General features: G+C 39.9%; 1 protein-coding gene across 4 annotated transcripts in view; it reads left to right on the forward strand.

Moving 5' to 3' along the window:
* Window positions 1-27,392, forward strand: part of PHF20 (PHD finger protein 20) — a 115,816-nt gene that overhangs the window by 22,557 nt on the left and 65,867 nt on the right. For 3 of the 4 annotated variants that reach the window (XM_037164399.2, XM_037164398.2, XM_037164400.2), the window contains 2 exons: window positions 11,783-11,897; window positions 25,819-25,990. In XM_037164399.2, coding sequence (XP_037020294.2) covers window positions 11,815-11,897; window positions 25,819-25,990 — 255 coding nt within the window. In that variant the 5' untranslated portion in view covers window positions 11,783-11,814. Of the gene's footprint in view, window positions 1-11,782; window positions 11,898-22,910; window positions 23,072-25,818; window positions 25,991-27,392 lie in introns of those variants that run through there. The other variant, XM_037164396.2, reaches the window with a different exon arrangement.

Here is a 27,392-nt window from a genome sequence, read left to right on the forward strand (position 1 = left end):
TTCAAATAACTTTATCAAGGAGTAAAACTAACAAGTATTTGAGAACACCTCAAAGGTGGTTGCCTACACTGCCTGGAAACCAGGGTTCAAAGCTATCTCTGTATAACCTCCTAACCTTCCTCCCTCATCTTTCTAGGAAGTAACTGGGTGGGGGGGGGGGCAGGGATTACATTTTTTAATAGGCAGTTTTTTAATCAAAACCAAAATGTATCTTTAGAGTCTCCTTGGTTAGGTTAGATTATAAACTTGGGAAGAAAAAGGGAGGATGTTGTTTGTCCCTGTACATCTCTCAGCAACTGCCCTTTCAGATTGTTGACTGACTAACCTTGAGGTAATCTATTGAAAATTGAAATCCTGATTTGTAATGATGCTGCGACAACTTTGCTAGGTCTTGGTCTAGGTATTGAGCTGTCCTTTGTTTGTCCAAATAATGAAGCAGTGAGTGCAGAAATCCCATAAAATTTTAGGAGCCTGGTATGAGTCATCCAGCATAAATAGTGCAGTTGTATGAAAGGGAGGTGGTACTTGCCTTGAATCGGTGGACTTTGGGGAAGGAGGGAGAGGAGGGGCTGGGGAAGGACTCAAAATGATGGTTTTATTTGATGAGAGTTTATCCCATGTCAGGAACTTAATCCTCGGATTTAAAAGGCTGACTCCTGGGTATCTTAGATGAATATTGGGGTTCTCTTTGTCCTAGTAGAAACCTGATTTTCAAGAGGTCTCTTTTTTCCTGCATGGAAAAGGTACACGGTTAGGTGGATTGACACGCTCTCGTTGCTTTTACAGGTGCACAGACAGGTGTCAGGATTTCTAGGTTTTGGAAACCTGATTTGGAAATGTGGGCATTTTATAGTAATAATAACTATAGCAAGCATTTTTTGGAGCACTCTGTTGGATTTAATTGAAACTTTACAACTTATCTATTATCTTCATCTAATAGATGAGGAAAGTGAGAATAAGTAAGTTGCCCAAGGTTATTTGGCTAATTAAAGTCTGGGTTTCTTGGCCGGTAATCCTGGTTTTCTTACATCTTCCTCTCAACAGCTGTATCACTCTCCTGCCATCTCCCACTCCAGGTCTGAGTAAGTCACTTTAATCACAGTAGCAAACAAGCAGCATTCTGGAACCCGGGACTGAGGGAGGCACTGCTGAGAGAAGGGGTGGCCTTGTTCCCCACCCCCCCAGACTCCATTCCTGACCATGCAAATATCCCTTAATTGTAGAAGCTCAGCTCTCTTAGCTCAGGTTGCCTTTCTCTCTCTCGGGGCTCCTGGGCACAGAGGGTTTGGGCTGCTTAATTGCCCCAGGGAGTGGGACTGCTCTCCAATGTGCTTTGATGACTAGGAAATTGGTCATGCTGTGACCTATGTGAGAATTATACATTTGCAATTCAGAAGAGCAAGTTCGTTAGAGAAGCCACCTTTCATGTCCATGCTGCATGGTATTCGGTGGTAGGAACCAGGATTTGGAACAGAATGTGCCTGAGTTTGAGATCCAGCATCTGTAACTTGTAACTGGGGCATGTGGCTTAAACCTTTTGGGCCTCTCACTGTGGCATAGGCTTCAGAGACAGATGTCTAGCATGGCAAGTTACTTAACCTGCCTGGACCTCTGTTTCCATGCTCAAGTATCATCATAACTGCCTTCCATCGATCATTGGAAATGATCCTTTTTCCTATATTAATATTACCTATTTCCTACATTTCCAGATCTGTAAATGGGAATTAGAAAACCTAATCATAAAGTTAGCAAAACTTGGTGAACTGTGAAGAGCTGAGTATATGTTACCATTACTTTTGTTTTATTTCTCTCACAAAGTGTAAAATCCCCTCATGGACCTCGTTTGTAGTTTCTTTCTTTCTTTTTTTTTTCCCTAAAGAGTTTATTTATTTATCTTTAGAGGGGAAGGGAAGGAGAGAGGGAGAGAAACATCAATGTACGGTTGCCTTTCATGCGTCCCCTGCTGGGAACTGGCCTGCAGGGAACCGGCCTACAACCCTGGTATGTGCCCTGACTGGTGATCGAACTTCAATTGTCTGGTTCGCAGGCCCGCGCTCAATCCACTGAGCTACACCAGCGAGGGCTTCTTTCTTTTTTTTTTAAAAGATTTTATTTATTTATTTTTAGACAGAGGGAAAGGAGGGAGAAAGAGAGGGAGAGAGAAACATCAATGTGAGGTTGCCTCTCGAAAGCCCCCCTACTGGGGGCCAGGCCCACAACCCAGGCATGTGCCCTGACTGGGAATTGAACTGGTGACCCTTTGGTTTGCAGGCCTGCTCTCAATCCACTGAGCTACAGCAGTCAGGGCTTTTAAAGAATATATATTTTATTTATTTATTTCTAGGGAGGGGAAGAAAGGTAGAAAAACATCAATGCATGGTCGCCTCTCATGCGCCCCCTGCTGGGGACCTGGCCCACAACTCAGGCTTGTGCCCTAGACTGGGGATCGAACCAGTGACCCTTTGGTTCACAGGCTGGCACTCAATGTATTGAGTGTAAGTATAGTGGGTTTTGGAGGAGGTGCTGCTTTTCAAATTCCAGCTCTTCTAATGAGCTGGTGACAGGGACAAGATATTTGCTCTGTCCCTCCTTTCCCTCTCCTCTGTAAAATGGGATAGTACTGCCAACTTCTCTGCATTATTGGAAGTGTGATATTTGTCAGGGATTTAGCCTGTGGTGAAGACTCAGTAAATGTTAACCATTTCCTGGTATTGATAATAAAAGCTAGGAATAAAAGTTAGTATCTAAGAGTAAGGTAATAAATTTATTGACTATTAAATAATTTATCTTTAAACTCCATACATAGTGAAAGCGTAATTCAGGAAGATGTCTTTGGAGGCCCCATGAAGTGATTACTTCAACTCCAAATTGTTTTCCTTTGTAATATAGTGATACCTCAAAGAATCCTATAAGCTTACTCAGGTATATTTAAAAAAAGACTCCTTTTCCTGAAGGGAACCCACACAAACCCACTCCAGAGCTATTGACATTTACAGACTGGGACTTCCTTGTGAAAGAATACAGCTTTTCTTCAGCCTTGTGGCTAAAATTGTGATCTGTCTTTAGGTTGCTCATTTTTTGTGCTTTGCTTTCCTCTTCCTGCCCCCAGTTGGTCATATTAACAGTTTCTACCTTTACCTTCGGATAACACTTTTCAAAGAGTTTTTAAGTAATTATCTTTTTGAATCTCTACATCCCCACAGGGTGGTGATATTGGTCTCTTTCCTGTTTTTATTCCCATTTTACCAGTAGGGAAGCTGAGGGTTATCTTTAACAAGCATCTGACTATCATGTAAAGGTACTGCTTGTTAGACACCAGCGGTGCAAATGAGGAGTTAAACGCCTAGGAGAAATTGGCTCAGAAAGAGGCAATTTCAGTGTAGAGTGCTGAGTGCTCTGGCCCAGAGGACAGGCCCGGCTCACGTGGGAGAATATTGGAGTGAGCCCTCGACCTAGTAAGCTCTTAGGGCGGTGCTGTGGTTGAGCCCGGTCCTGAAGGACCAGGCAGAGGAAGCAGCTTGTTTTGAGTTAAAGGTCTGGAGGTTGGACCTGCAAGGAGTCTAGGTGTGTGGGCTGTAAGAGCAGTAATAACCTTGAGAACTTATTGTGTGCCAGCCCTGTACTAAGTAATTTTTATCTTCCCAACACTTGTATGATGGTGCTGGTGCTATCCCCTTCTTTTACAGATGAGGCCAAGGCTCAGCGGGGAAATGACTTGTGCGGGGTTATCTGGAAATGGAGCTGGCATCCACCCTAGTCTCACTCCAGAGTTCTGGCTCATGAGCACTATGTGCCACTGCCCCTGTGTTAGGCTTGCCTGCTTCCCTCCTTTTAAGCTCCCATCAAGTTTGCTTTGGTCATAAGGGCTAACTCACTGACAGCCATGATACCACACATGGAGTAGCTTAAACTCAGTTCTGTTGGGAAACGGATGAACTGCTTTTATTTAAAGTGAGATACTGTGGACATGTTTTATTTATTTTATTTTTATTTTGAAGTATATACATGGTATTGTACTAGACCATACACAATAAATTTTACTTGAAATTGACCAAAGAAGTAACCTGAACTATTTTATTTATTAAAATTATATTTTATTGATTATGGTATTAGAGTTGTCCCAGTTTTTCCCTTTGTCTCCTTCTACCCAGCACCGCCTTCCCCCCCAATCCCTCAGGTAATCCCTACAGCATTGTAACCTGAACTATTTTAAACAGAGGTGTCTTATGATCAGATTTGTGTTTTAGAAATATCTCTGTAGTGGCAGCGAGGAGGATTAGCAACAGTGCAGTAGTTGACTAGAGTCAGACTACCTGGGTTTAGCTCCTTGCCCCAATAACTTGCTGGCTTTGTCATTGGAGCAGTTTACTTTCTGAACCTTAGTTTTCTTCATTTATAAAATAGAAATAATAATAATTCTCATTATGAACCTGTGAGATAAGACTATAAATAAGATTATGTATATATAAGTACTTAGAATGGTGTTTGTCATAAAATAGGCAGTCAGATGTCAGTTTATGAAAGTATTGATTTGGACCTGGGGAGGGTGTGTCTGAAGGCTTTGAGCTCCAGCATAAATTTGCAGTAATTGGATTAGAACTGATTGGGGGGGTAGGGTCTGAACTGGGCAACCACCCAGAAATGGGAGGGACCTAAAAGTAGGTGTTACAAAATGGTGTCTGATAGTGGGAAGCAAGGGCCATGCCCATTTTTCTAGCTTGACACATTGGCCAATCTTGGGGCCTTAAACTGTGATGGTGAGAAAAGGAGAAGGGACTAGTGAGGGTAAGACAGTTAGCTAAGTGAAGTTGAGCAATGTGCCAAAGGTCATTCAGCAAATACATTCTGGACCAAGTCTGGACACTAGGCCCTTTCCACTGCTTCTGGAATTTACATTGATTTAACCGACTCATTCTCAGTACTTTGAAATGGGTAAACTCAAATGTGTGTTTGCTGTCTGTCTGATTTTTTTCTTTTTTTGGTCTGTCTGAATTTTAATTGTGGAAGGAAAAACTAGATTCTTGGAGAAAACATTTTGAGGATTTGGGTAGTGGGTAAGGGAATTTTTTGGCTTATTTCTTTCCTTCCCTCCTTCTTCCCTGACTCTTTCCTCCCCTTGCTTCCTTCCATAGCCCCTCAAGTAAGATAAACTAATTCAGCTCTTTTTTTTTTTTAAAGATTTTATTTATTTATCTTTAGAGGAGAAGGGAAGGAGAGAAGGAGAGAAACATCAATGTATGGTTGCCTTTCATGCGTCCCCTGCTGGGAACTGGCCTGCAGGGAACCTGCCTGCAACCCCAGTATGTGCCCTGACTGGGAATTGAACCGCGATGATCTGGTTTGCGGGCCCGCGCTCAATCCACTGAGCTACATCGGCCAGGGCTCAGCTCTTTTTTTTTTTTTTTTTAATTTTCAGAGGGAGGGGTAGGGAGGGAGAAAGAGAGGGAGATAAATATTGGTCAGTTATCTCTGGTACACCCCCAAATGGGGACCTGGCCCTTAACCAACGGATGTGTCTCGACCAGGAATTGACCTTTAGACCTTTGGGTTGGCACTCAATGCACTGAGCCACACTAGCCTGGGCTGTTTTTTTTTTGATTGGTTTGAGAGAGAGAGAGAGGGAAACATTTTTTTGTTCCACTTATTTATGCATTCATTGGTTGGCTCTTGTATGTGCACTTACCGGGTGAACCCGTAATGTTGTTTCTGGAGGATGCTCTGACCAATTGAGCTACCCATCCGGGGCTAGAACCCTTTCTAACAGCCTCATCAAAATGGTCCTCCCATGTCACTGACACTGATTCACATTATTTTGGTGGGTTTTTTCCCAACAGTAGTTATCCTGCCAGAAATTATTGTCTTTGTGTGTGTGTTTATCTTATATTTGCCTGCCTTCCCCACTAGAGAACAGGGTTGAGGTTGTCTCATCTTTCCTATCTTGGTCTCCAGCACATAGCAGGCACTCAATAACTATTGAAGGAAGGAGGCCTAAAGATCTAGGAAGGAAGCATGTCTTTTTAAAAAAATTGTTTAAATTGTTCTTTGATTTTTAGAGAGCAAGGGAGGAAAGGGGGAAGTGAGAAAGAGAGAGACATTGATTTGTCATTCCACTTATTTATGCATTCATTGGTTGCTTCTTGTATGTGCCCTGACCCAGGAATCAAACTCACGTTTGACATATTGGGGCAGTGCTCTAACCAACTGAACTACCCGGCCAGGGCTAAGCATGTCTTTTACTTGAAGTACCCTTTAATTGAAAGGGGGTGGCATTAAGTAGAAAAGATACTATCATGCATTAATGGAGGTGAATGCAAGCCTGGTAATAAGCAGTATTAGGTTATCCCAAAGCCTGTTCTGTCATTTCTTTTTTTTTAAAAATATATTTTAAAGATTTTATTTATTTATCTTTAGAGGGGAAGGGAAGGAGAGAGGGAGAGAAGCATCAATGTACGGTTGCCTCTCTCATGTGTCCCCTACTGGGAACTGGCCTGCAACCCAGGCATGTGCCCTGACTGGGAATTGAACCACTATTCTTTCGTTCACAGGCCCACGCTCAATCCACTGAGCTATACTAGCCAGGGCCCTGTTCTGTCATTTCTGGTGATTGATAATCTTTCCTCGAGTGTCTCAGAGCTGACTAGTTGAAATATATTGTTTGATACCTCTATCACTTTAATTCTTTATTATTTTGAGCCCTCAGTCCCTTCTCCCCAGAGCACAATGGGGTTGTTGAGAGCAGAACATATATAGTTACCATGGCTACAGTACTCTTTTACTTCTCCCCAAATAAAACCTAGAGTCGTTATCAGTACATCATTAACTCTAAATGTATTATGAAATCTGAAGATTCTGATGCCAAACAGGGGCTTTACAGATTTTTTTTCTCAACTACTCCTTATAATAGGAGCCATTAATCCTAATTTTATGAGTTAGGAGAGAGAACTCAAAGGTATATCTCAGAGACAAATGTGGTAGTGATTAAGAATCTGGAGGAGCTACAGGGCTTCAATTCAAATCCTGACTCAGCCCCTTGCTATTCAATATATGGGCATCCTGGGGTGTCCCTAATTTTTCTCTCTTCCTCTGTTTATGAGGATTAATAATGGTACTTACCTCTGTGGTTGTTTTAAGGATTACATGACTTACTATATGAAGAGTTAGCTATTATTACCATTATAAATGTTTTTTATGTAGGTCTTGTTAGTCTGCATCAGAGTAGTTTGTATCTGCTCTCTTTTGTAAGGTTATGTCACATCCTCACCATTTTAGTAGCATTCTTTATTTCATTTATTGGGCATCTGCTGAGCATCATTCTTTAACCTAATATTAGGTTTTGCTGAACTATTTTCTTGTTCTTCAACATGAGAACTATATTTAGCTTCCCCAAAATCATATGTAAAGAGCCATTGCTTTATCCTCATTTTCAGGAATGATGTATTTTTATCCAGGGCTGTATTCTGCAGATTAAAAATTACTGAATCCAAGTGTATAAGCAGTTTTACAGCTTGTTTCCTTGCTTCCAGATCGAGGTTATAAAGTGATGGCTATAGTCAGGGCCCCAGGCAGTGGTTCAAGGGGTCTAGTTTCTCTGTAGTTGGGCCCTCTTAGCCTTTTTAGGTTTCGTCCTTTCTAAAAAATTGAATATTTTTGCTTGTTACATAATGATATGATAATTCTAACACAACATTTGGGAAGCATCCAATTGCTAGATTTTCTTCAAATTATGTTTATATCTAATAAATGGCATGAATATAAGCATAGCAACAACTTCTTTGGTAGGGTAAAGAGGAATGGCCTTTGAGAAGTGGTTTGTCTGCTTCTGGGAAAATCCTGTTAACTAGGCTAAGAGAAATGTCTCCTTTCTTGGGGGACCTTGAAAGCTACTAGCTCCTCTGTACCTCAGTTTCCTTTCTGTACACACATCACATTTAGTTTAAATATATCATTTGGTGGTTGTTAAGATCCAGTAAGATAGTGTAAGAATGACAGGGTTTTGTATATTTAAAAATGTTTTTAAACAATAAAAAGAAATAGCCCTGGCTGGTGTGGATTGAGTGCTGGCCTGTGAACCAAAAGGTTGCTGGTTCCATTTTCAGTCAGGGCACAAGCCTGGGTTGTGGGCCAGATCCCCAGTTGGGGGTGTGCAAGGCCCAATCCTCTGAGCCACACCATCCAGAGCCGTGGAGGTACATTCTTAGGTTAGAAAATTATAACAATACAGAAAGGTAAAATATGAAAAGTCAAATTTCCATGCTCTATTCCTCTCATTTAAAGCAACTACTTAAAACAGTTTCTTAATTTCTTCCAAGAAGTAATGTTTCTGCTATAATACCATCTGTTTATATTTATGTCTATTTGTTTACATTAAAGGGATAATACCATACACAGGTCTCTACAGCATGCCTTTTTTATTGACTGTATATTTTGCAGATGACTTCATATCATATCAGCATCTACAGATTGCCATTCCTTTTGAGAGCTGTACAGCATTATATTATCTTTTTTAAAAAATATTTTATTTATTTATCTTTAGAGGGGAAGGGAAGGAGAGAGGGAGAGAAATATCAATGTATGGTTGCCTCTCGTGCATCCTCTGCTGGGAACTGGCCTGCAACCCAGGCATGTGCCCTGACTGGCAACTGAATCGGCAACCTTTTGGTCCACAGGCCAGCACTCAGTCCACTGAGCCATATACCAGGTAGGGCTGAGTTAGATTTCTTATTTCTAATTTCAAGCACAGTGACATTCTAAGAGTACTCACTAGTTGTTTGTTCAGTGAATTAATGTGAAATTTGAAAACAAATTCTGCCACCCCCAGAGGAGGGGAGGGAAGGTTGAGGATGGGATCTGAAAGCCAGATTAGTCCTTAGTCTTGTTCTCTAAACTACTGGAGAGTAAAACTTCAAACAAATTGGTCAGTTAAAATCAAGCACATTTTAGTTCACTATAAGGAAGACCTTCTGACAATTTAGGCTCCAGAGGAACTGTTTTCCTTGAGCCATTGGGAATAATTTACTCATCTTTATTCATTCACTGCCTTGCTCCCACACTCTTGTATTTTAATTGACAGTCTCCTGGGGTACTTGGGACAGGGGAGTTGTGTGATAAAAGTATTAATTCAGAAATCAAGCAGACCTGGGCTTTTGTCCTGGGGCCTGACTCTTAGCACCTGAACCTTAGCCAAATAACTTTAAGCCTTATTTTGTGATAATGGAATTATTAATATCTACTACCTTTAGAGGCCTTATTTTGTACTAGCTCTGTGCTCCTTAAATGGATTATCTCATTAATCCTCTCACACGCTCTGCCTGCAGATAGGTACCATTATCATCACCATCCCCATTTCACTAGCAGTTCAGTGAGCGTTCAGTGCCACTCTGCCTTTTTTCTTGTTTGGTACCACATTTTCGTATAATCTGGGAGCCAAACTATTAATCTGAATATTACTTGGGATGCAAAAGGTCAGAGATGAAAAGATAATTTGATGTGGTATTTCAGGCAAGGCAAATGAGGGCTTTTTACTGATTGGTTTACTTATATCAGATTTGCTATCTTATTTTTCTAGATTGTATTAGGTAAGTAAAGCCTGTCAGACCTCTGACTCCCTTTCCTAGGGTTCATATGAAACACTCCTGCTTAACAGCTTTTCAGTTTGACTATTGGGTTTCTGCTTCTTTAATTACAACTGTCTACCGTTCTGACTTAGTTTGATTTGTTTTGTGTGCTCCTCAATATCAGACCTGTGGAATGGGTTGGTTAACAGGTAGCTTATCCTTCATATTACACTTTTTGCTCCCTTATGGAAAATTTCTGTTGTGAAAAACTTTATAAATTTAAGAAACTGTGAGGAAAAGGGCAGTCACCTACAGCCTGTTTTTTTTTCTTCAGTCTTTTTTTAATGCACATGAGTTTTAATGTGAGCTCAAATTTGTGTAATTTAGCATTCTGCCTTTTCATGTAATATATTGCAAGCAAAGTCTTTGAACATGTGATGGTATTACACAGCAAATATGAGGGCCCACTTCTGTGATTTTTCTGCATTCTTCCATTGCAGAGATTGTCCTCCTGGTATGAGGCAGATTAGGCACTGCAGGCTATTGAGATCCAGAGTTTAATGGGAAAGAATTTAGTTAGGGGTAGCTTGCTGTATGGAGGTGGCCAGCTTAAATGCCCAGAGGGCTCAAGAGTGGAGCCATCTCCATCAAAACCACCAACAGCCCCTGTAAAGGTAGATTTTACTCACATAGAAAATTACCACTAATCCCAGTACCCAAAAGCTTGATAAAGAATTTCTTAGGAAAATATATTGTGAGAATGGACTTAAAAGAAATAGAAAGTATAAATAGATCAAAGAAAGTATAAATCTTTTATTTTTTTTAGTAGTCAGGTCTTTATGTAAAAATCCGATCTGCTAACTTGGCGTTTTCCATCAATGCCGGGAGCAGAAACCTTCACAGGCTTCAGTCTTCTGCTCAGGTGCTGCCTTTGTGGGAGCCTTAGCAGCAGCCACTGCTGTCTTTGTCTTTTCAGATGCTTGCTTACCCTTTTTTGCTTCCTTGACAGCCCTCATAGCTTGTTCTTTTTGAGCTTTCCTAACTTCAGGTTTCTGATTCTTCTTGGCCATTATATCAGCAAGACACGCACCAGTGATGGCCCTCTGGAATTTGACTACACAGCAGGTTCTTTTCTTTTGAGTTTCTTCCAACTGTCCCATTTTGTGCTTTCTTCTGTGGAGGGCAGTCCAGTTTATCTGTCGAGGATTCCTCCTGGAAAAGAATACCGACTTGCATTTTGCATTAAGAAATTGGAAAGCCATGCCTTGGCTGCTGTGGCTCAGTTGGTTGGGCGTTGTCCCTCAAAGTGAAAGGTCGCTGGTTTGATTCCTGATCAGGGCACATGCCAGGGTTGCAGGCCAGGACCGTGGTTGGGGCATGTACAAGAGGTATTGGATCAATGTTTCTCAGCCTGGTGTTTCTCTCCCTCTCCTCCCTTCTTTCCCAAGTAAATAAATAATAAATAGGAAAACCTTCCTGTTGGTCCTGGTGTAATGCCTCTTGTGTCCAGGCTAGATCTTGTACCCACCGGAACTGCACAGCTTGATCTTCTTGGCTGTGCCTGTGGGAAAGAAGGAAAGATGGTGAGAAACTAAATAGATCTTTCTTATCCAGCCTTCTGAAAGTAGGGCCAGAAATCACCGTCTCAGCTTTTGTTTGCTTCCTTTGTAGCCCTAAACATTCATAGCAGTTAAAGCTTGCAGTTATTTCATTTATCTGTTCACTGGCTACATTTTTGTCCTTGCCCAATGGAATGGAGGTTTCATGAGGGCAGGCATTGTGCCTCTTTTGGTACCGTTTTTCCAAATAGTCAGTCTGCAGATATTTGGTGACTACTTCAGCAAATGAATAAATTTCACCATGAGAATAATTAATTGTTTTCTTGGTGTTCTGAGGGGACCCCCTTTAGGTATGTCCTTTCTTTTCACAGTTCCAGAGAGTAGAGTACAAGATGTTGCATAATAGAGAAGGAACCAGTGGAGGGAGGACACACCCGTGTTAGGATGAGGGCAGGAGTGAAAGGGGGCACAAAGTTTTTTTTTTTTCTTCTTAATTTAAAAAAATATTATATTTATTACGGTGACATTGGTTAATAGGGTCAAGCAGACAGGGTTTCCTGAAGCTTTGTGGTTTGAATAATGCCTGTTTGTCTGTTATGTGTAGTGAATGATGCTACACCCTGGGCAGACTTTGCCTAAGTTTCATAAATATTTAATTGGCTTTTTCAGGAGAATAAAGGCAGCCCCGTTGATGACTGAAAATGACAAAGCATCCACCTAACAGACGAGGAATCAGCTTTGAAGTGGGAGCCCAGTTGGAAGCCCGGGACCGATTAAAAAACTGGTACTTTTAACATTTTTCTGTTAATTAAATCCCTTCAGTAAAGGACTCTTGCCAGCACTAATAAAGAGGGGTAGTCTGGGCTTTTCTGAGGTGTCATCCTGCTCACTGACTCTCAGGAGGTGGAAGGAGACTTAAGTCTAGAGCTGTGGTGCAGGGACCCTTGTGTCAGGGGGGCCATTCTGTGACCTCTTGTTTATACTTGTTTCCCCTTCCTGCCTCTGCAGCTGAAGGAGTTAAGAGAAAAAGAAGCATAAGTGGCTACAGGGAAGGGAAGAGTTAATAGTGGCATCTCTTTTGCTTTGGCTGCCTGTCTGGGAGATGAGAGGAGAGAAAGATCAGGGATGGAAGAATGAAGAAAAGGGGTTGGATCAGAACAGCTATTGTGTTGTGAACAACCCCTCTGGTTTTTGGGTATGTTGTATGGTTGAAATTTAATTGTTGTACTGTAGGGGTGATTAGAGTCAGAAGCTGAGGGGTTGTAGTCTTTGTCATTGACTTGTGACCTCTGGCTGGTAATTAGCTGCTTCGAGCATCAGCTTCATCTGTAAATGTAGGTAATTAATTGTATTGACCTCGCAGGGTTTTTTCTGAGAATCAAATGATAGGAAATGTGGGGAAAGGCCTTATGAACTATAAAATGATGATAGTTGTTGAGGACATTCTAGCATTTGGTTATTTGTTAATTCTCAAGGTGAAGGTGGGGGTTTCAGAACTCAAACCTTTCTGAGTTTTTATAAGGAAGAGTGTAGCTTTTTGTGGGGTTTATCTCAAAATAGACAGGCTACCCAGTTTTGAGGGTAGCAGAAGAAAAGATGGGAAGAGAAGCAGGGAAATGGCTGGGGCAGAAAATGTCTCTGCTGCCTTTTAGGGTTAGGAGACTTGATAAGAAGAATTAGAGACTCTAGGAACACCTAGTTGTTTTTAGGCTGTTTGTTTTGTCTATAATGATTTTCCCTTTTTCAGTTTCCCTCATATCTTTTTAAGGCAGCTTTAATAAAGGGAAGAAATTATTTTTTTAAAATTTTATTTTCTGTAAAGCAAATCAACAAGTATTGGAGGGGAAGTTGTAAAAGTTATTCTTGCATATTCGGGAACAGTAAGCACTTAGTTCCAGAAAACAAGAACTTAAAATAGTTGACTCAAAGGCAGTACCCTGCTACTTTGTTTTAAAACCACTGTGATGTTCTTTCTTAGCAACATTTCTTCTCTAAGAACTACGATATGATATAGAATGCAGTAGCATACTTGAAAGTGCTAGAATCAGAAGGTAAAGAATGCCATATGCCATCCCATTTAACATTTCCTACTATACAATGTTTTTTTTTTTTTTCAGTGCTTGATAAACCAAGCATTCATATCAGCATTACATTCAACAGAAACATTTCTCATACTTTGGGTTTAAGATCCTCGCCCCTCCAGTTCTGATGTTGTGACCTGAGTCTTTATTATTGTAAATATTTCAGTCATTTGCCATATCTGCATGATGTTACCCTCAGACATTGAGCAAATGACCCATGGCTCATTTGGGGTTCTAGCTAAAGTCTGATATCTTGACTGTATGTCCTCCATGAATAAACAGGAGTTCAGGAAGTCCTGTCTTCTGCATCTTCTGCTGATTGTTCTCCAGTTTTGCATTATGTATCCTCCTCCTCCTGAGGCTCTTCATTAGGGGAAAGGCTTGAGGAACAGGCAGTGATGGTCTCCTGAGATGAATTCAAGAGATCTCACTGCTGCCTGGAGGAACTGGCTTCCAGGGTTTGCAGTGGAATAGCACATTTAGATTGCTGTGGCCTTGGACCTTTGGCAGACCTTGGGGTGGGGCGCTGGGGCCCTGCCAGAACCCAGCACGGCTGACCCAGGGCTGCCTCCTGCCAGGTGAGAGACTAGCAGCCGTAGGAATTCTTTTTAGATTTAGGGAAAACCTCTAAAATACAGAAAAAGTAAAGTTAACCATAAAATAATTTGTGTACTTATCACTCAGAATTAGTAAATGTTACCATTTTGTTTTATTTCTATTTAAAAAAAAGACATAAAACATTTCTGATAAAATGGAAGTACCTTTATATCCTTTCCAGTTCATTTCCCCTCCTTATATTCCATACAGGCATCCAGCATCCTGAAGTTGGTTGTATCGTTTCTGTTCATGTTTTTACATTTTTACTATACATATGTATCCATAAATAGTAGAATCTTTTAAGGTGTGTCCAAAATATGTATGTAAGTGGTATCATATTGTTTCTTTTCTATATCTCATTTTTATGATTTATTCATAGTGATATGTAAGATATCCACTCTAACTTCTATATAGAGTCCACTGTATGAATGTACCATATTTTATTTAGTCTCCTGTTGATGGATATTTATTTACTTATTTTTTAAAAATGTATTTATTTTTAGAGGGGTAGGGAGGGAGAGAAGGAAACATCAATGTATGGTTGCCTCTCGTGTACCCCCTGTTGGGGTCCTGGCCTGCAACCCAGTCACATGTTTAGGAATCAAACTGGCAACCCTTTGGTTCTCAGGCCGGCACTCAGGCCGGCATTCATTGAGCTACACTGGCCAGGGTCTATTGATGGATATTTAGATTTAAGTTTTTCACTTTATAAAACACAGCGCTACTGTGAACATCTCTGTAAGTGTCTTTTTTGTGCACATGTGCCAAAAGAATGTTTTTTGGATAGTGGCTTTCAAATGTTTTGAACACAACCTATATAGTAAGAAGTATATTTTTAAGTCCAGTGTGGTACCTGCCCATATATACATATAAAATTTTTTCTTTTCTTTTTGTTTTTATATACATATAATTTTTCCTTTTTATTTTTCCCTTTTTTATATAGATATATTTACATACATACATACATATAAATTTAACTGAAGCAAAAATTTTATGAAAGTCCTTAACATTATTATAAGCATTATGCTCTGATGTTTTTCTTCTGTTGTTTGAATATTTCCTCAACATACACACAACAGTGGTGGTCAAGAAGCATTAATTTGACTTTATAATCTTCTAATGGGTCATGAATTGCAGTTTGATAAACCTACTTCCATGAATTTGTTAATACAAACAAATGTATTAACAAATACATTTGTTAATACAAAAACCAAAATGTTGGTTTTTCTGGAAACTACCAAATTGATGTCGAAAGTGCTTCTACTAAACTGCATTCCCACCAGTAGTACATAAAATTTCCTGTTTTTCCACATCCTTATCAACCCTCGCCTTTGACAGACTTTCTGGTTTTGCTACTCTTTATTGTTGGTTGTGAAACTTCCACAATTATTGTAGTAACTTATCAGACAGGGATTGTCAGTGGCTACTAAAATTATTATCTAAATGGTATGGGGGGAGGTAACAGGATATTGACATGTACCAAAGTATCCTCACAAATTACTTAATATTTTCACAGGGACAAATAATACCTTTAAAATGGCGAGAGGTGGTATACTTTATCTTATCCAAGTGATAAGAGGAACAGTGGTTCCCCCGACTGGGAATCAAATTGGCTACCTTTCGGTTCACAGGCCAGCACTCAATCCACTGAATCACACCAGCCAGGGCTTGTAACATAAATTTACATATATTTAATTTATGTTATAAGTTAAGCAGGAGTTCAAATTAAATAATATGAGTTCCTTTTTAATAATCTTACAGTATAATTTTATTTCTACATTAACTTTTTTTAATGCACATGTAACATTTTCCTTTTTTTTAATGTACATAGCTATGAGTTTTAACACATATTCTTTTTTCTTTTTTTCTGTAATTATTGTTCAAGTACAGTTTTCTGTCTTTTACTCTCATCCCAGCTCACCCCCCCCAACACATAGATTCTTTTAAGCATCACAACTAAAAGAATACAGAACACTTCAAAGAATTTTCTCATGCTACACCTTCGTCAAGTATAAATTATTTGACTTGATTATTTGTGGACTTGTTTATCAGTCTTTCCCACTGCAAGCTTAGAGAGGGCAAGCTTAGAGAGGGCTAGTATGTTATATTGGATTCTCCTAAGAAGCAATGCAATTGATTTATTTGGAAACTGCCTGTAGGGTAAAATGCAGACTGAGATGGAGAGGCTGGAAGAGCTGTCAGACTACCTTGCAAGTCTGAGTCCTGTGGAGGAGAGATAAAGAAGGTGGGCAGTCTTAGACTGCAGTGCAGTATTCAGAAAGTTTTGGAGAAGATAGAGTCCTCAAGTCAAAGTTGTAGTCAAGAGTCTTATCTCCCATGAAGAGGGAGATAAGTGTCTTAATATTCCTAATTAATCATTGCCTGGCTGGAGAAGGCACAGTGGTGGTGATTGGTTTAGATCTGTGGCTCAGTTAATAGCCACTTTTCAAAAAAGACATACATACTGATTTTATTTAATGTGTTATGTACAACACTACAGAAACAAAAATATGTGGCTAAAGGGAGAGTAAGGCAGAGAAGGCAAGAATGTGGTGCATTGCAGAATTGACACACTTTACCAGAAGATACAGGTGGTCACCTGGGATTTTATTGGCTAGGGGAGAGGAAAAGAAGAATTTATCTGGATTTTTTTGGTCTCCCATTCATTATTGGTTAAAGTTAACCCCAAAGAGCATTTAACATTTTCATGTGATATTGTCTGGCCACCCTAAGCAGCCATTGGTGTAGCCAGATTCTATAACAGTGCAGCCACCAGGATCAACAAACAAGTGTGAGCTAGCAGTTCTCTGAATGTCTGTAGCTTGGGTGTGAAGAGAGTTCTGCAAGTCTCATGATCAGGGAGAGCAGGAAAGCTTCAGTGTGGGGAGCTAGCAGTGTGCAGTATAAGCAGTGAGGGAAGACACTGCCTTGTTTTGGTCTCGGAGGCATTGGTGATGGGAGGAGGCAGGATGAAATTCAGAATGGTCTGAGTATTGTCACTTGTGAAGGTTGAATTCAGAGCTTTATCTGTCTTCAGTGGAGATTGATAACCTGCCTATAGGTGGGGGTCTAAGAATGTTTTCCATTTTTATGGTAGCTTTTACTCAGAATACTTTTACTCTGAGTAATTAACCCTCTGAGTAAGGGCTAATTAATTACTCAGAGTAATTAACCCTTACTTGTGAGGGTTAATTTTATATTCTGGAGTGGTTCAAAGCATCCCATTGTGATTCCACTTCTCATTCCTTTCTAGAGCACCTCACATTTAGATTGTTTTATCTAATTATTTTATTTGTTTAAAATCTTTCTCCCCTTGTGTATCCATAGCCACCTTTTCACAGTGTAGAGCCCAATCAGATAATTCCTGGCTAGGGTCAGATAATATCTTAGTCATTTTTGGCTGAAACAAAAGACTTGGGGTCTTTTAAACAGAAATTACTTCTCTTCATAGTTGCACATAGCCCAGTTCTCCTTCTACTGTCATGGGGCAGAAAGAGATTCAGATAGCTCCCCGGTCTCTTCTTAAAAGGTCACTCTTTGTTTGTCACATGCACTTATAGTTTGCTTCTTTGGCATGTTCAGATGATAGTAGAATTGATAGGAGCAGCAGTCAGAGGCACACTCAGTGTTGAATGTGCCTCATTGCTGATCCTTCTCACCCTTTTAGAGAAGGCTTTTAGACCTTTTTCTTCTACCGAGCAAGTTCTCTTATATCTTTGAAGAGAGAAGGCAGTTCTCTCTGCCTATTGAGCAAGTTCAATTCCAAACAGATACAGTTCAAAGCTATGGTGGCTTGATGCTGATTGTAGTTCCCAGGGAAGGAGCTCGGCAGTGCCACTCTTGCTGTTCAGGGTGCCAGTGATTCACTGCAGTGCCCAAGTAAATATCCCAGTCAGTGGTTTTGCTGATTTGCAGAGCTAAGATGGTGGCATGGTCCAGCCAGAGAATGCTGTAAGGTGGAAGGTCTGCCTCTCCGCCCAGGCAAGGCTGCTGAGTGATCAGTTACTAGCCACTAGAAAGAGATGTAAGGCAGCCATAGGTGGACTAGCTACAGGCTCCAGCACAAATAATGCCCCTTTGTTATTATAAAAACTTTTATTACAAAATTATAAGCATGTAATTCTGTAGCATAACAGTATCACACTCAAGCATACCATATGACATTTTAGGTGAAATGTTCAAATTAAAACTATAAATTACCACACCCATATTACTACCCTTCCATCCACATTCAAGCAGGCCTTACTTCTGCTGGATCCTGTATTTTGTTCACTGATATATCTCCAGTGCCTCAAAATCGCGCACATGGTATATAATAGGTGCTCAATAAAATATTTGTTGACCGAGTTCCAAATGATTGTAGGAAGAGGTTATTTTGATTGCTTGCTTACATCTTAAGCCTGAGAGAATTTTTTTTTTAAATTGCAGAATTAGATAACAATTATGTAAAGGACTGACTTTGTGTCAGGCTGTTCACATGCAGCTTCTCTGTTAAATTTTCTCAGCAAGCTGTCAGGTTATTTATTATTTCAATTTTATAAATGAGGGAAGAAACCGAGGTTCAGAGTTGTGCAAGTCCATTGTCCCAAATTTTGTAGCCGGTGAGCGGTAGAGCTAGGATTTGTACCCCCATTGATCAAAGACCACGTGGACTCAAAGACCACGATGCCTGCCACACTTGGTGATTTCCTTTCCCAGGTGATTTTTATAGGTGCTTTTCCATATTTTCTTGATTTGCTGCTAGTTGTAAAACCAGAAAACAAACAAAACAAGTCGTGAAAGGGTTAAAGTATTTTCAAAATCTATGCAACAGTAGAAGTGTATGGAGAAACAAATGTGACCTGGAGTGGGTGAGTGGGTTTCATGTTTATATTTTTGATTTATTTTGTTTCTGTTGCTTATACAGAAGCTTAGTTTTTCTTTCACCTTTGTATACTGAAGTGACAGGATACAGAACAGCCAGTATTATATTTTTGTTAAAGTAACAACAATAACAATGATAGCTAACATTTAATCAACATGATGCTGATGGCTTTATTTGCTTTACTTGGGCTATCTCATTTAACATCCCCCAGAGCAAAGCCATTTGGACCCGAAGTGCAGAGGTAAAATGACTTTCTCAAGGCACAAATTAATTACGACTGAATCTAAGACTTACTTAGCTCTTTGTGATGCCAGTGTTCTTTTTGTCTCACCAGAATTTGTTTGTAAGTCATCTAAGCCAGCTTTTCTTCAGTTATAGGATCTCCAAGATATCATGAAATTAGGATTTTAATTTTTTAAAAGATTTTATTTATTTATTTTTAGACAGAAGGGAAGAAGGGAGAAAGAGGTGGAGAGAAACATCATTGTGTGGTTGCCTCTTGTGCTCCCCCAGCTGGGGACCTGGCCTGCAACCCAGGCCTGTGCCCTGACTGAGAATCGAACTGGCGACCCTTTGGTTCACAGGCCGGCACTCAGTCCACTGAGCCACACCAGCCAGGGTGGATTTTAATTTTTCTTAAAGGGAGTTTATATATAGATTTGGATTTTTTTCATGGAGATCGTTAGTTATCAAAGCAGTTTATCTCACCAAATAGACTGGAATAGTGATGAGAATCCATGTTCTATTTTGGGACCTACCACTTTGGGGCAAGCTTTCCACATATCCTTTTCCTATTCTGTAGGCAGGGTAATCCTGCTTGCCCTTTTACCTCCAGGGTTGTGTATGTGAACTAACATGTGAGAAGCTACAGTTTCCTTAATGATGCTCAGTGGATAGAACGGAAGCTGCTGTTCTGCCGCCTTCGTGTCATCTGTCAGGAGCATACCATCTGCCCTGAACAGTAGGCCTGGACTTTCCTGTTCTTACTCTGAACACAGTGAAAAAAGCTTTTTCCTTTCTTTTTGGTACATTTCCACTAATTTGTTTTCATTTAAATTGATCATGGTATCCTTCTAATTCTTTACAAAGGGTTTTAAAATCTGAATTTCATAATGTCCTTAGCTCTCCTACTATTTCTTTTTCATTAGGATCATTTGCACCAATCAAGTCTAAATTCTTGGTTCATACCTCTTCACATCTGGTACCATCTGTTTTTTTCCAGTAATCTTTCATTTCTGAGCTTTTTGCATACATGAGTATCTCCTGTGAGTCAGGTATAATGCTAGGCACTGTGGAATGAAAAAAATCACATAGGTCCTTTAAGAAATCTAGAGGCTAGAGGGGTATTTGGCTTTGGCTTTTAGCACTGCCAGCCAAGGACTGTTAGTCATATAGTCTCATGCTTACATCTTTGCCAATAGCTCATATTTATTGAGTGATTTACTCTGTGCTAGGCACAAATATAAAGGTTATACATGTTAAACTCCATTTAATCCTCACAACACTATGGAGTGGTACTTTTATGATTACCGTTTTATATGTTAGGAATCAGAGGCACAGAGTGGTTAAGTAAGTTGCCCAAAGTTGTATATCTAGTAAGTAGTGGGTTTCGGATTTGAGTCCAGCTAGTCTGGCTTCCGAACATGACAAGGTATGGCTTCGATTCGCGTGCTGTGTTTTATACCTACCTATAAAGGATATCTGGGAGAGTAAAGTCCCAGAAATTAATTATATCATGAGGTGATATTTACACATGTCCACACCCCTATGGGAGAACAATTAATTTCATGTGCGGGAATTTCAGAGGGCTTCAGAAGATGAGTTGATGCCAGGTCATTCATTCAGTTCTAGTTCCTGGAGGTAGAGTAGTGATTAAGACAGACATAGACCCCAATTTTTAGGAGCTGACATTCCAGTGGAGGTAGATAGACCATAAACAAACAGATCTATACCTGTGAAGTTAGGTGTTAATAAATGCTAGGAAGAGGAAGAAGTACTGATAAGTAGAAAAGTGACTTTCTGTGTGTGAGGGGTGCTTTTTATATAGAGGGTGCTTAGGGAAGGTCTGTCTGGCAAGGATACATTTGAGTAGAGATCCAAAGTGAGGGAGTGATTCAGGTCTGTGTCTAGAGGAAGAGAATTCCAAGCAGAGGCAGCCAAGGCACAGAATGCTGGGTATCTTCAAGTAATAGAAGGAGGATGAAGAGTGAGGGGTCAGAGGTAGGAGAGGAGTCCACAAATGTCAGCAGGAGCCAGACTGGCCATAAAAGGGGGTTTGAACTTTATTCTAACTATAATAGGAAGTCATTGAAAGACTTTAAACAGGGAAATGACATGATTTGATTTCAGTTATTAGAATTAGCTGTGGTTGGTTATTTTATGTAGAATAAGCAGTAAGCAGGCACAGGCAGAAATAAGGAGAATTAGTAAGGAGTCTTTTTTAGTAGGATTAAAGGTGGCTTGAACTGAAAAGCAGTGGTAGAGATGATGAGAAGTGACAGAGTGTGGGTATTTTTTTGAAGGTATAGCTGACAGATTTATCGATGACATTGTGAGAGACAGAGACGAGTCAAGGATGATTCAAAGGAGTTTTGGTCTAAATATTAGTAGAATTACTATTTGCTGGAATTGGAAAATCAGCAGTTTGTTTTTGTACATGTTAAATGTAGGATTCCTTATAGATAACCAAGTGGAGAGATTGAGCAGATCATTGAATAACTGAGTCAAGTGTTCAGGTATGAGCTCTGGGTTAGAGATAGAAATGTGGGAGTTGGCAATCAGTATATGGGATTAAAAGAAAAAGATCTTATTTTGTAGAGCAGTTTTAGGTTAACAGTAAAATTGAGCGGAAAATAGATTCCCCATCCCTTGCCTTCACACATACATAGCCTTACCTGCTATCAACAGCTTTCACCAAGTGATAACATTTGTTATAACTGATCGATCCACATTGACACATCATTATCATCCAAAGTCTAGAGTTTATATTAGGGTTCACTTTTGGTGTTGCATATTCTGTGGGTTTTGACAAATGTATAAAAGACATGAATCCACTATTATAGTATTACACAGGATAGTTTCACTGCCCTAAACTTCCTCTGATTTGTCTCTTCTTCCTCTAACCCCTGACAATCACTGATCTTTTTACTATCTCTAGAGTTTTGCCTTTTCCGTAATGTCATCTAGTTGAACCCACAGACAGAATGTAGACTTTTTGGATTGGCTTCTTTCATTTAGTAATACTCATTTAAGATTTCTCTTCATGTCTTTTCATGACTTGATAGCTCATTTCTTTATTTTCTTTATTTATTTTTAGAGAGAGGGTAAAGGAAGGAGAAAGAGGAGAGAGGCTTTGATTTGCAGATTATCAGCAGTTTCAAATGGTTCCTAATAGTTATAAAGCTTAATTGGTTCATGTGTCTTTTTTTCCACAAGGGCAAGGGCCAGAACATGTATGTCTTATAATTCCTTCCAAGACCTGGAATTGACTAGCTGAACTAAAATCACTTAATAAAGTTCTGTTGACTGATGAAGTTGAACTGTTCTCAGGGCAGCTAGCAATTGTGCTCTACCAAGTCTTACTGGGTTGATCTCTAAGATCAGCTGTCTCTCTGTTCTCTGAAATGCAGTTGGGTTTCTCCATCCTCTGTGAGTGACTTGCATCATTGCCCTTGCACCTTTAGAGAAATAGGGAGAACCACCTTCTCCTTGCTGACTCTTTGGTTACTATTGATTCTCCCAGAGAGTTTTTTGTAGTCTGCAGATGGTGGGATGCCTGTGTCCTGTGAAGTTTTTTGAGCAAGGAAGAATAGGCTATCCGAGGGCCCACAGGTCCTTCAGACTCTAAGTATGTGCAGCAGAATTTGCAAGCCTAGAAATTTGGAGTTGATTCTGTGGATCCAGACTTAGTAAATTTATTTTTAGAGTGAAGGGAAGGGAGGGAGAAAGAAAGGGAGAGAAACAGAGATGTGTGAGAGAAACATTGATTGGTTGCCTCTCGTATGCTCCCAGCTGGGGACATGGCCCTCAACCCAGGCACGTGCCCTGACCAGGAATCGAACTGGCAGCCTTTCAGTTCCCAAGCCAGTGCTCAGTCTTCTGTGACATACCAGCCAGGGCCAAACTTCCCAGACTTTTGAAAGACATTGACCAGTGCAAGAGAATTTGAGGTTTGTCCTGAAGTTACCAACTTTTAATTTTGCCTAATAAGAATATTAAAATAAGTGTATAATTATATACTTTTTATAGATGATACATGCTCATGGTACGATATTCGAAACATACGAAAGGATATACATTGAATAAATTAACTCTCATACTTCCTCTCCAGTTTCTTAACTATCCAGTTCCCCTCCCAAGAGGCAAACTGGGTTGCTTGATCATCCTTCCAGAGATAGCCCACGCATTTAAAAACAGGTAGGAATGCATTAGCTCTCTCCTTTCCTCCAAAGAAATATTAGTGTAGGGCCTGGCTGGGTAGCTCAGTTAGTTAGAGTTGTCCCGGTATGCCAGGGTTGTGGGTTCAGTCCCCCTGGTTGGGGCACATGCAAGAACCAAGCAATGAATATATCAGTAAGTGAAATAACAGATTGATCTCTCTCTCTTTCTCTCTCTTCCCCTACCTCTCTCTATAAGTAAAAAAAACATAGTAGTGTGTTCCAATAGCATTTTGCATCTTGAGTTGATTTTTTCCCCACTTAGAATCTTTTAAAATCAGTGCATAGAGAGCTGCCTCGTTCTTTTTAATGGCTGTATAATATTAGTAAGGGAATTAAAAACAGTTACCACTATTTTAATTAAGAATATATTTAAGCACCAAGAAGTTAGAAAGAGTATGATTTTTGTATAAAGAAAAGTTCTGTAAATTAAATAAATTTAGTTTTGTGAAAAATTAATTTTATGAATTGGTCCAGAGGCCCGTGTTTGAAAATTATTGCTAGAGATAGTAAACCATTACAAAAGGGCTTTGAGTGGGAGTGTGTTAGGGTAGGTTGTATTATTTTAGGAAGGCTCACTAGTCTCTGGTAGGCTGAATGAATGATAGAGCAAGAGGAATATAATTGAGATATCCATGTCCTCCACATTTTACAAAGAGGGAACTTCTTTTGTCTCCCACAGTTGTACTACTCAGCTTCATCAGATCTTACAATTAGCCCTTCTGCTGTCAAGACATCTTGTATATATAGTAGCTTTATGCCAGTTGGATTGGAGTAGGGAGACTAGTTTCAGGGCTGTTAGTTCCTTCAGTTAATATTTTTTCAGCAATTAATGTCTGCATGGTACCATAAACAATTTTGAAAAGCATACCCTATCAGTCCTCTGTGGGAAAGACCCACATGAAATGATGTGGGCCTAAACTTGGAGAGTGACAGAAATTGGAGTGGGTAGCTGGAGTTTTAGAGCCTTGGAATTGGAGAATTGACAGGACACGTGACCTTTGGGGAAGAGCAGAAAGAGTGGAATTCATATGGTGAACATTTATGGAGTGCCCAGTATCTGTAGCCTACTGTGATAGATTAACACCAAGCAAATTGCTTTAAAGAATAGTAGTGTAGGATTGAGGAAGACACATTCTATAGACAGAAGCAGTGGGTCTGTTTATTTCGGGTAGCACAGTTTATTAGCACAGCGGGGTACTAGGTACTGGATACAAGAAAAGAAGAAAATGGTGCAGATCCAAGTTGCAAAGAGAAAATATTGGTAGAATCTAAACTTTCTTGATCTAGAATAGCAATCTAAGGGAAGAGTTGCATGCAGTAATTATTTTTCTTTATTTTTAACCATTTATTTATTTTTGGAGTGAGCAATACATTTATATGGTTGAAAACTGAAAAATATTAAAAGATAACACTGCAAAGCCTCCATCCCACTTTTGCCCCTTCCCATCCCCATCCCCAGTTCCTCTCATATCAGTATCAGTAAGGTTTAAATGCTAGAAACAGAAACCACTCTGGGTTCTTTAACCACAAATGGATTTAACACAAGAAATTGGGTATTTATAAATTGTTGGAATGGTGGGAGGAATAAGGCTTCAGGGGCTGCCCTCAGAGAATCAGTTTGAAGGACCCACCACTGAGGCTGTGATCTGGGGATCAGGAAGTCACTACTGCAACTGCCACCACTGCTCTTTGACACATACACAGGAAGCTAGTGACTAGACATTAGCCCCTTGCTGCTGCAAACTAGCACATCAGCATCACCTGGGAGCTTGTTTAAGTGTTTTAGTCCCTAGCCCCACCTACTGAATCATAAACTGCTTTTTAACAAGCTCTCCTGACAATTATTGTACATGAAAGTTTAAGGTGCCTTGCACTGGAGCTTTGGGACTACCACTGTAGTTGCCTTCATTGCCAATTGTAAGGGAGGCAGGAAAATGGTAGTTGTTAGTTTTCTTAACTCTCAATCTAGAAGGAGGGAGGAATGGAGGGTGGAATTGAAAGAGCCCATTTACTGAACTGACCACACTTGTACAAGTAACCATTGTTAGTTTCTTGTGTATCTCTTCAGATATTTTAGGCATATTTAAGCATGTATGAATATATTCTTTTTAATTTTTAAATAATAAATAGTAACTTACCATATTCATGTTCTATACATCTTGTATATTTATCATACATCTTGCTCTCTTCATTTAATAGTTCATCTTGGAGAGCTTTTCATGGCATGACATAGAACCATTTTGTTCTTTTCAACAACCACATGGTATTCCACTCTGTGGACTGCAACATTCTTAAAATTGGGACGGCCTAATACAGTCTAGGTTGCATGGTCATCATGTAAAATATAATCTAGTTATTAAATGTTTACTTCCTGTCTCTTTTGTGCTCTGGACTTGTGTGTCTGTCATCTTGTTTAACTTACATTACCCAGCATGCTGGGTATCCTTCTACTTCACATGAGGGAACTTTGTAAGGGTAATTTAATAGTCCATAAACTAAGAAATATCAAGGTTAGGATTTGAACCCCATGTTTGTTGGCTTCCATAATTTATGGTTGGATACAGTTATGCAGAGCCTTTAAATGGTGGGTTTTATTTAGTACTTCGGTAATCTACTCCTTTGGAAAGAGGTTTGGAGGGAAGTACCCCTCCTTTGAAGAAGGGTACTGTTGTAGATATTTTGGGTGGGTGTTTAAAGGCATTTCAATTTTTTTTTCTGACTCAGGTATCCAGCTCACATAGAAGATATTGACTACGAAGAAGGAAAAGTACTCATCCATTTCAAGCGTTGGAACCATCGTTATGACGAGTGGTTCTGCTGGGACAGTCCTTATTTACGCCCTTTAGAGAAAATACAACTGAGAAAAGAAGGCTTACATGAAGAGGAAGGATCTTCTGTGAGTAACAGATCTTGGAAGTTCAGTAATGAGCTGTGTCAGCCATTGGGCACTTCATGTTCCAACCTTTGATTTCCAGGTGAAAGTCAGTAGCAACTGGGGATCAATCTCTTATTTAGGCCCGTAGTTGCAAACCTGAGATTCCCCAGGGCTCACAGGGCTCTGAAAGAATTCCAGTTGTCATCTGCTTGAATGTTGTTATTGATTCGATCACTCATAAACTGACTTGATTGAAACCTTACTGATGATTCATGGGAACTTCATTATCTCTTTTTCACCACTGTATACTTTTAAGTCATTTATTAAGTTGATCTGCTTTTTGAGCATTTAGTAAGCAATCATTCCATGTGAAGTACTGTGCTAGCTTCATATCAAGGCCATTTGTAAAAAAAATTTTATTTATTGATTTTAGAGAGGAAGGGGAGGGAGAGAAAGAGAAAGAAAGGAAAAGGGAACATTAATTTGTCATTCTACTTGTTTACGCATTCATTGGCTGATTCTTGTATGTGCCCTGACTGGGGATCTAACCTACAACCTTGGTGTATAGGGATGATGCTCTAACCAACTGAGCCACCTGGGCAGGGCCTCAAGGTCTTTTCTAAGTCCTTGGAAAACTTGGAATTGATTGGACTCTATTTCTGTTTTTAAATTTCATCACTGATTGGAGCTTTCATTGACTTCAGAATTAAGGATATGGTATTAGTTTTGAGTTTTGGTTTTTTTTATTTTTATTTATTTATTTTTAGACAGAGAGGAAGGGAGGGAGAAAGAGAGGTAGAGAAACATCAGTGTGTGGTTACTTCTCACATGGTCCCTACTGGGGACCTGGCCTGCACCCTAGGCAAGTGCCCTGACTGGGAATCAAACCTGCGACTTGATTCTTAGCCCATGGTCAATCCACTGAGCTACACCAGCCAGGGCAGTTTTGAGTTTTTTAAAATGTACATTGAGACATCTGTAGAGATCTTGCTGCCTTTGGATCCTGGGTTGTTTTCTGTTTTAACTCTGACCAGGGAACTTGAACTCCTGTTAGGCAGCCCCCCCCCCACCCCCGTGCCATTTTAGGATTGTTTACTATTGTCCAATTTGATTGCTCAATATTTATTCTACAAAAATGTGTCAATGCAAACTATGTACTGGGAAAACAGTATGAAGTATTAAAAGTGAGTCGGTGTTCTTTGGCAGAAGACCTTTTAAGTGTGGATGGGACTTACTTTCAAGGACAGTATAGGATTGTCATCAGTGCTGTGCTGCACTGCCCACACCCCCTGGGAGGGGAAAGGGCTTGTGTCTAGCCCTTGTGTTTTGACTCCTAGTGCTGAATAGCAGCAATAACTTCCTCCATTCCAGTAGCTATCTCTCATTCCTGCTGTTGTGAATTCTAGCATTTTATGAATTCTGG

The sequence above is a fragment of the Artibeus jamaicensis genome, unplaced genomic scaffold (genome assembly GCF_021234435.1).
Source record: "Artibeus jamaicensis isolate MK-2021 breed Jamaican fruit bat unplaced genomic scaffold, CSHL_Jam_final contig_685, whole genome shotgun sequence".
Taxonomy (NCBI): domain Eukaryota; kingdom Metazoa; phylum Chordata; class Mammalia; order Chiroptera; family Phyllostomidae; genus Artibeus; species Artibeus jamaicensis.